A 10,504-nucleotide genomic window follows, 5' to 3' on the forward strand; every position below is an offset into this window, starting at 1 on the left:
CGGTTATAAATTAAAATAACGTACTTATCAAGATAAAAGTCTGACATACGTGATTATTGGAGTTGACTTACATTATGGCAAAATCCTGATGTGATGGGGTTAAATAGACCTCGGATTCGGATTCAGCGACCCCAAAAACATACAGTAAACATGGTCAGACCCCAAGATCAGAAAAAAAGTTTTTTTTGTGTGGCTGTGTAATTATTGAAATTGAAAATTACTTTAGAGTATATATAATTATTTTATAGGATATATAATTATTTAAATTATTTTATTTAACAATGATTAAAAAATAATCATTTTTAAATCACTGTCAAATAAAATGACTTAAAAACAAGTAAAAAAAGGTTAATTTTACATAAATAAAAAATAATATTTACCACAAGGTTGCTCCATCGGTGCCTGATGTCTCCCAGACCTCCTCCTCTCAGAATATGATGTATGATTCTTATGTGAATTTATATACTACGTATGTAGTCCCCAGAAACGCGCGCCGTTAACTTGATTAGTTAAGATTGTAGGGTTTTAATTTTTCATTTGATACATTAATTTTTTTCAAAGAATAATAATTTTTGACAGAGAATCAAAGTTACCATTACTTGAGTTGTAATAAAAAGTATATGTTACAACAGACCTATCCAAACTTAACTCAATAACTAAATGATTACAATACCATCCGTTAACATTGTATGAAGAACTCCAACGTACATTGTTTATCGCTTATTATACTGACCGATCATCGAATTTTTTAAATTGATATATTTAAAAAAAATCTATTCTTAATGTCTAATGCTTGTTATGTAGCTGCAGCACCTCATTGTTCCAAATGTCTTACAGATTTTTTTCTGTTCTTCACGAATTCCTGAAGACAAGATTTTTGTCTATATACAAATAACTTCATAACGATTAAGAAGTAATAAAGCTGATGCATTTATTATAGCTAATACAAACCATCAAACCACGGCTCATAAAATAAGGTCGGTTGATGCCGTCATTCTTCTCGCAATCCTCGCAGAAGCAAATAAATATTGTGTCAATAATAACCTGCAAAAAATAAACATGTCTATGAAGATTATATTATTTATTTAACATTGAAATTTTTTTACTTTTTATATCACTTACTTCATAGATTGATATAAAACAATGCGAAACCAGGAATGCGAATATCCCCGCGAGAATGATTGGTATCCAAGGTTGATTAAGCCCCTTCTTTTTCTGAAAAGGGATAAAATTAAAATTAGTAAAACATTTGAAATATAAAAATGAATATAGTAATTAATTTACCTGTATCAAGTATACCCCCGAAACGACCGTAAGAATGACAACGAGGATTTTACCCAAAAAAAGGACGAAAACGCCAACGCTGTCAATCGCCGCTTCTCGCAAATTGTTGGTTACCTGCAACTTCTTTTTTCCAGCGGTGTTAAAGTTGCATCCGTATATGGCTGAAAAACATCGATTTTTAGTACATTAATCAATAAAAAAATATTTTTAATTTTTGTTTTTAATTGTTATATATCATATTCAAGGTAGAAAGATGTCAAGGATCAATGAAAAATTAAAATTAAAATATTTATATCATCATAAAAATGTCCTGTTTCGAATTACCTGTTTCGACATAAATATTTTTATTAGCAAGTTTTACAGCGCGATCAGGACACCAAAGACAACATTGACAACAGCATAAGATTCTTTTCACGCATGAGTTGTCATACCCTTTCAGAAACTTTTGGATGAAAGCTATCATGGCTGTGATAACTTTAATTATACCTAATATTAATCTATAAAATTGTAAAATTTCGGTGATAAAATATATTAAAGCTCCGAAAGCCACGGTACCCAAGTGATATCTTATAACATATCCGAAGCTTTTTGCTACTGGTGAAGAGAGACGTCTTTTATCCCTGTTAAAATACAATGCAGTCCTCTATAAAATTCATGCAATACTGTGAAAAAGTATAACATATTTTGAAATATCATGTAAGTATACAAGGTGTTTGACATTAGGTCGAACACCACTTATGAATAGATAATGCAGACTAAATTGACAATTAATAAAAAAATTCAGTATTATTTTACAATTTTCGCAATAATTAATGAGATTTAATTTTTTTTAATTTTCGAATAAGCACGTATTGTCAGTTTAGTCCGCTTTATCTGCTTATAAGCGGTGTTCCTTCTAACGTCAAATACTCTGTATAAACAGAAGATCATTAGCAAGAAATCTAATAGCGCCTCGTGAAAATTTTCTCGATATGTATGTTGACAAACAGTATTTTCGAGTACGTAAAAAAACATACATTTTATTTTTCTATACATAGCTATAATTTGATCAACTAATGACGTACAGATTAAACTTTTCATACTGATTAACTTTTCATTACGCTATTTTTTCTATTAGGTGTTAAACTTAATTCCTGCCGTTTATCGTCTCCAAAATTGATTTGTTTCAAAGGGAAGATGAATGAATACCTTAATCAAAGTAATTGTCTCCATTTTTTACTTTATAATACTTTATTACTTTATAATACATATTCTACTTAATAATACTTTATTAATAATATTTTGATTAAGGTATTTCCCTTCGAAACAAATCAATTTTGGAGACGAAAAATGGCAGGACTATTTTTTATATTTAACTTCGTATATCTAATAAAGATCTCACCTTGTAAAGAACCATTGGGCAACAGCACAAGCAACGATCATATGTTGGCAACCCAAATAGAATGAACACACCACGATGAATAAACATTGATTGTACCATCTTTCCTAAATTAATTCCATTTATTATAAAGATAAACATAAAATAAATATAGTTTAATAAATTAATTAAATAACAATTAATACATATATAATACAAAACAAAAAATAATATTACCATTTTCAGTACTTGATTTATGATTATAATGATTTGTTTAACATTACAATTTTGTAGTTTAAATAAAAATTTTCGTATTTTATCTTAATTACTTTTTATAAATCTGTCATCTCTTCTCGTGAAAATAATTTTTAATCTAACTTCAAATCGCCGTCAAACATTTTATGTCATTTTCAAATACAATATAAAAAAATTTATAACTTTTTTAATTTTTCATTTTATTATTATATTCTTAGGGCAAAATGTATGAAATTCACAAAAACATTATTGGATAACAGATCCCACTTTATAACTGAAAATGTGAATATGTATTTATTCTATGAAATATAATTTTTATCACAGTTGATAAAAAAATATGCTCCCATACAATAAAAAATGCATCTTCCTTGGAATTAACTATCTCGATTTCATTTTCCCAAATCAACTCAATGTTACCACCGTCGTTTTCGGCGCTGCTTATCCATAGCCTACAGTATAACCATGCTATTGCCGTAGATCCAATCAGCAAATAGGTCTGAAATAAAGAATTTCCACGTTCGCGAGATCAGTTCATATGAAATAAACAGAACTTATATAAATGGAACGAGATATACTTACGTAAATAGGCTGAAATAGCAACGCCGGCATTGAATACACAGCTTTACTCGCCTCTCGGAAAAGCTGTATGACTAGTTTGATTCTTTTTCTCATCACTAGAACCACTGGAAAAACAATCACCTGCGGAACATATTAGAGTGTGTTCGAATTCTCACGCGAGTGCTTTCCGGGCGTCATGTCATCCTTTTTTAACGTTCGGTAAATAACAAGGATGGAGTGAAATCTGAACATAGCCTTATATGTTAATATATATGTATATATATATCCGCAAAATTTGTGTAAACATAATGTTGAATATAACGATTTTTCTTACAGAAACAGCAGACATGATAGTAGCGTAGATAAAGTAGGGTTCCACGCTGGAATACTCCTCATAGATCTCGCATCTTTCCACGCTCTCTTTTTCCTGGTACCACGCTAGCCTTTGCATAAAAGATTAAACTTATTTTACTAAATATAAATAATAAATACACGACAAGAATGGTTTCACTGAATTATTTAAAAATGTAGCTAGATATGCATCTAAAAATAATTTTGTCGAAACATAAAAACAATCGTGTAGGATGCTCGTGCTGGAGAATTTAACATAGCTGCTTGGATGGTCGAACAAAATTATTTTTAAATTTGTATCTATTTAAAATTTTAAATACTCTTCAGCGAAAAATTGTTCTTTCTATATAGATATTTTATTCATGCAGAAATTTTTAAATTGAACAATTTAAAATGTGGATTTGCTACATCATTTTAATTATTAAAAATTGAGAGAATTCTCTTTACCAGAGGTACGTTGTGCCACCGTTGCAAGTCAAAACTGTGCCGATCAATATGACATAAATGATATATTGTATCATATAGCGGAAGGCTACCAGGATACCGACGGAAAGTGCTGAAAAATCGTCAGTCGCAATCAATCACGTAAAGCTCCTGTTTTGTATCGCGGAGAGAGAGAGAGAGAGAGAGAGAGAGAGATAGTGTAAGAATTTAAAATTGAAATTTAATATTCAAGAATCAATTGTCGATAAAATAAAAAGGTTATTCTGTTAACATAAAAAAAATACTATTTTTTCAAATTCCAATTACATTTGGCAAACTGTTTGGAATATCATCGAATTTCTTAAATGCTTGAGATTTTATATGTATAGATAAACTGATAAATATGAGGAAGAGAAATTATATTTAAACGTACAGCAAGAAATTGAAAGTTTTAAATGGTATGATATTAAAATAACATATGATAGATATTTATTTCTGAATACCTACTTAAAGCTATAAGCAAAAGGAAAATCAATTCACGCCATACGATTATCACATCAGTAACTGCGTTCTGAAATAATAATACGTTTTATCGATTAATTACTTATTTAATCCAATTGAGAAGATACTGCACACTTAACATATATTGCTTGCAAATTATTGTATTTGAATATCTTAAAATGAATTGATCTGTTTATCTCAAATTTTAATGGACACGTCATGGCAAATCGCGCTATACATATATATAAGAATAAATAAATTTTAAGAAAGAAATTTAAAATAATTTAATTTGAAGCTTAATTTAAAATGTAATATGTTATTAAGTAATATGTTATTAATCATAAATTGTTCAAATTAAGACAGACTATTTCCGAGCTAATTTTAAAATAAATGATTGCCCAGTTTAGTGTACACATAATTTGTCTTTTCAGAATGGATATTTTCTCTTACTATTTCGAATATTGAAAACAATTAGACTCTTTTCCGTTATAAGAACAAGGAACAAGATGACATGAAATTCTCGGAAATTGGAATAAAAACTATTTAAACAAAGTGTCTTAAGACAAATGTGAATATATAACTGAGTAATGAAAACCTCAACAGTCTAAGTTGGATCTTAGTGCTCAAATATTATTTAAGCACTAAATATGAATGTATATACACATCCAGCACTTCTGTAAACTGCGCACTGAAATCATTTTCACTCTTAAAATGCAATCATAAACCGAACTGAAGTATAGTAATACGGTAATATCATAAATTAAATTGAAAAGAAATTTATTAATATTGATGTGTGCTAATATTAGAAGTTTGGCTTATGATTGCGTTTCAAGAAAATAATTTCGGCGTTCAATTTACAGAACTGGAAACGTATATAAGTAAATTCATACTGAAAATATTATTTAAATATTATTTATATACTAAAATCCAGCCCAGACCGTTGAGACTTTCGTTACTCAGTTGTAAAATAACATATTCTAGATTTATTTATAATTGATGTAAACGGAAACATGCACAAAATGGAAAACACCAATAGAAAATAATCTAATGACACTTTTTTTAAATTTAAGATCAGATTCTAACAAAACAATAGGCTAGCAATTTTTACACAAAAGATAATCTCAAAAAATATGCTCACAAACAGAATCACTTACACCGAAAAGACTAGTGTCGAAACTTGTGGAGTTGTCGATTGTCTTATTAATACAGCGCTTTAGGAATAATATTCTACGAGACAGAGAAACGGAAATTGTTGTTAGAAAAAACAATTGGAAGAAAAAATAATTAAGTTTATATTTACTGCATGAAACTTTCTACGATTGCAACTCTAGCAGTCATGACTCTAGCAGTCATTTAGATTAATGTGAAAAGCACAAACAGAAAAGCAAAACATATAACGAGACTCAATTTTACAAACTCGTCCTGTGCACACCACCTCACGCATGTACGGTTTTTTACGTGCACCGATAATCGAGTCATATTGAAATTATTTTCTTCTTTCTCGTACGTGAATACAGTTACATTCAAATCCATCTTGAGATACCTAATAGATACAGAATAGAATTTATCAATGAAGACAATGAGCAATATGATCAATTCTCAAGATCTTTTAGTATATAAAGTAGTACAAATAGTCAATATCAAATCGAGAATTGAATATCATTTTATATTATGATGTTAGCCGTTTTATTGATCCTAGACTACATTAATTTTTTTTAAAGGTACTACTACACAGTGTACACACACAGTTTTTAATTATTTAATTAATTTAATAATAATTTCCTTAATTTATGTAATTTAATTCATAAATTAGTAAAAATAATAGGGCTACGAGTCAGACTCGTAGCCCTATTACTTTTACTAATTTATAATTTATTGAGTCTTATTAATATTGTCAATCATTTAATTCAGGAAAATTATAAAATTTTTACATAAATCCCGTCTTTGATACATGAACTGTACGACTGAATCGCAAAGAAATTTGATTTAATACAATTTCTTCAAAGTGCACTTACGGTTTGTGGGTGTAATCAGCACCCTTACCCTCATGTTCCGGATCGTCTGGAGTTACACGACCACAAACATTTCCATAATCGTCGTATCCATTTATCACGCGGTATATGTCACCCTTTTTCATCACATTCGTCATCATGAAGACCTGCATGTGCAAATTACATTTAGCGAACATATTGGCATTATGACGCGGATAACAGAATAATATTACTTACAAAACCACCCACCAGCATGAATAGGATAATTATAACAAAAAAATCGGTGCATGATCGGTCCTTTACGAATACCTGCTCTGAATTATTCGATAGCGACTTTTGACTATCAGGTGTCTAGAAAGGCAGAATTATATACAATGTTAAAGCTGTTAAAATAAATAAACAGATTTTGAAGAGACTTTATATTGCTTACAAATGAAAAATTTAAAATCAAATACTTTAAAGAAACAAAAGGGTACTAGTCAATACGGAAAAAAACAGTTTTGTTGAACTTATCTAAAAATTTAGTTAATTATAGATCTAAATATTTTGTTAGACTATCAAAATAATTATGTAAGATGCTCAAGTTGATTGTTAGAATGTCAAAATTTTTTGTAACATACTCATCAGCCTGAACTTCCTATATAATTATTTTAATGGACCAACAGAATTATTTTCAAATTTGAATATTTAGTAAAATTTATAAATATTTCAGCAAAACCGTTTTTTCTATGAAGATGTGTAGCTGCAAATCAATTACATTTATTACTGAAAAAATTAGATCGATTAATTTAATGAATAAAACTAATGATATTTCAGTAAAATCGTTGAAAGGACGGTTTTGCTGAAACATCTAAAAACTAGACAAATCTGAAATTAAGTTTGTTGAATCACCAAAATAATTATATAGGATGCTCAAACTGACTGCTAGAATGTCAAAAGTTTTTGCAGCATTGCTCATAGAGCTTGAATTTCCTACGATTTCCTATGATAATTATTGATAATTAGATAAGCCAACGAAATTTTTTCAGATCTATGTCTATCTAAATTTTTAGTTGGACACAGATTTTTATTCCAGCAAAACGTTCTTCTTTTCATGTAAGAATTAATTTGAATTGCGTGTTTGAGAAATATAAACACTTTATGAATGTTATTATTTTTAGGCACGCTACATTCATAAATATGTGGATCCTTTTTTAACTAGCATATAGTGAAAACGTTTACCGTGGAGTCTGTGGGGTCCATAGGCTCCATTTTGGGCGAAGGCTCCACTTTGGACGAAGGCTCCATTTTGGACGAAGACTCCGCTTTGGACGAAGGCTCCATTTTGGACGAATGCTCCACTTTGGATGAAGGCTCCACTTTGGACGAAGGCTCCATTTTGGACGAAGGCTCCACTTTGGACGAAGGCTCCACTTTGGACGAAAGCTTCAGTTTGGACGAAGGCTCGTCCGTTCAACCTATCTCTAAACTAACTGGAGCGACTGACTCTTCCAAACGATCATGCTCGTACTCCTGATCTGATCGCCCTTTGACAAGCCTACCGTTTCCAAACACATACAATTATCAATTCGCTCCTGTCACTATATTTATCGAACCTGCACAAATAATCATCATTACATAATTATACTTCAATACATGTGAGGTTCATGACAACGAACGAGATAATCATGCTTTTTATACATGATATTAATGATTTTATCGCGGAATGTATTAACATTTTTAACGGAATTGATTAAAATACTTCAAGCTATAGATTAAAAATATATAGTGTTTCATAATGTTTATAAACTGCGAATGTACCAATATACAAATCGCTATATTGAATTATTATCAAAATTCAGCCGAGAATATTGAAAGTGACAGAAATTTCCAAATTTAAATTTAATGTGTCAAATTAATTCTTTCTTGATAGTTGACGACTGAATTTTGAACGTGCAGTTTGACGTGTGCGTAAAATGTATTAAAACAATATTTTGATGTAAATGCAACGCGATGGCGATTGCTTTTCCGGAACGCGTTCCTTGAATGAAACCTCTGGATTACGTCGATATCAGTCAATTAATACACTTGAGAAAAGAGTTGCTTGGATAATGTTGTTGCAACGCCGATTAGAATTACGAATCATCCATGATAACACACGTGAAATATAATTGTTCAGAAGTGGAACTTGAGAGAGTTAATTGAAATACAAGTGAAATAATGATTTTATTTGAAATATCTCCAATAAAAAATACACAATATACACATATAATCTAAAATATTAATATTAACGTTTGTATAAAATAATACGTATTTTTAATTTATATTACACTTTTTTTATATATAATATTAACGTATTATATAAATTTAATAGAACATATAAATTTATTTATTATTATTTCTGCAAAAGACACTTTAATTAATTCTTTTGTATCTGTTTTTTGTACTATTTATACTCCTATTACTTTATATAGCAATTACATGAAAGTTTCATCCGCAGCATTTTACCTCGTTGAATTAACCATCATCGGCAAGATGGCATCAATTAAAAATTGACACGGTCTCAATCAAAATTAAACTTTAATATCGCGATAATCAAATTACCTTCCCGTGTCTACTTGCCGAATCGTAGGGAATTCTCTTAGAACATAGATGTAAGACGGATTAACGCTTCCTTGAACCGATCGATATCGAAAGTAGGCGGCATCGTCTTGTGAACACACGGTCCGTAACTACGTTTCGTACATTCAAAAAGGGGACTAAACATGATAACATTCGGCCCAAACAATATGGATGCTTTTCAATTAGTGACACAAGCATCATTTTTCACATCTACGAGCAGGGGTGGGCAAAATACTCAAACAATTGCATTTAAATACAAAATACAAAATACTCTAAAAAAAATATTCAAATTTGAAATACAAAATACTCTTAATAAAATAAAAATGTATTTAAAATACATATTGTATCTAAATACATATTGCATTTCAAATACGCCCACTTCTGGCAGAGATACGACGCTAGAAATCGTTTACCAAATGTAAACAAGGATAAATGATGCATTATGCACATTATGCGTGAAATAGAACTTTAGATTGAGTCAACAATGGCGATTTTAACTTTCATAAAAAAAATTTTTTTGAAAAATATGAAACTCGAATTTAAACTTTGATTTTATTCGTTATTTTTAAATCTAACAGTGCTTAAATTATGCCAATTGAAGCGCATCCGCACTTCGAGGAAAATCGAGTTTTTCAGGGTGATTACCTTTGGATTCATTGCGGCACATATGGCAAATCGTGGTTGTTCAAAACTCATACGGGTTCCATCAGTACGTGTCGGAAATAATGCAACCAAAGTTAAAAACGTGATTATTCGAATGTGACAGATAGAAAATTGAGCTTGAAGGTTCAACTGCTTACTCGTGTCGGCCCTGCACATGGTATCGTCGCATTACTCTCGTTTAAGGTCGTTATCACGTATGGGAACATGCGGGAACGCATTATTGATGCAATTTAACTTGAAGATTCTTAGAATCGGGGAGATGGGAATGTAACGCAGTTGTTGGGGCGTGATCAAATTATAATGTTAATCAGTGCGGATCTTGATAGCGTCTATTTCCATAAAGACGTCTTAACATTATTATTCGATTTCTTAGGATTTTTTATGATTTGGAGAGTCATAGGGAAATTATAAGATTTCCGTTATTTTTTTTTAACTTGAAGAGTATACATATATTTGAAGAATAAGTAGAACAACAAATGTTAATAGTAATTGTTTGAGTTATATTGTATATATAATTTCA

At 30.1% G+C, this 10,504-nt stretch overlaps 1 protein-coding gene across 1 annotated transcript; it reads right to left on the reverse strand.

Annotated features, from left to right (window-relative positions):
* Nucleotides 1-734: 734 nt before the first annotated feature.
* LOC108767829 (choline transporter-like protein 1) lies at nt 735-8,016 on the reverse strand. Its single transcript, XM_018517897.1, has 15 exons — nt 7,942-8,016; nt 6,958-7,071; nt 6,745-6,887; nt 6,188-6,272; nt 4,736-4,805; nt 4,253-4,361; nt 3,789-3,897; nt 3,476-3,595; nt 3,238-3,392; nt 2,666-2,764; nt 1,609-1,904; nt 1,285-1,445; nt 1,123-1,215; nt 952-1,044; nt 735-862 (listed from the first exon to the last, which is right to left on the reverse strand). The coding sequence occupies exons 1-15, from the start codon at nt 8,005-8,007 to the stop codon at nt 815-817; spliced, it is 1,761 nt and encodes a 586-aa protein (XP_018373399.1). The 5' UTR covers nt 8,008-8,016; the 3' UTR covers nt 735-814.
* Between the last annotated feature and the right edge of the window lie 2,488 nt (nt 8,017-10,504).

Source organism: Trachymyrmex cornetzi, unplaced genomic scaffold, assembly GCF_001594075.2.
Source record: "Trachymyrmex cornetzi isolate Tcor2-1 unplaced genomic scaffold, Tcor1.1 scaffold73, whole genome shotgun sequence".
NCBI classification, from domain to species: Eukaryota; Metazoa; Arthropoda; class Insecta; order Hymenoptera; family Formicidae; genus Trachymyrmex; species Trachymyrmex cornetzi.

Coding starts and splice junctions, on each gene's coding strand:
- LOC108767829 (XM_018517897.1), bottom strand. CDS start 8,007: ATGGAGCCTTCGTCCAAAGTGGAGCCTTCGCCCAAAATGGAGCCTATG. Junction 3,393..3,475: donor TGCTATTTCAGCCTATTTAC/GTAAGTATATCT, acceptor TCTTTATTTCAG/ACCTATTTGCTGATTGGATC. Junction 1,905..2,665: donor GCCCAATGGTTCTTTACAAG/GTGAGATCTTTA, acceptor GTATTTTAACAG/GGATAAAAGACGTCTCTCTT.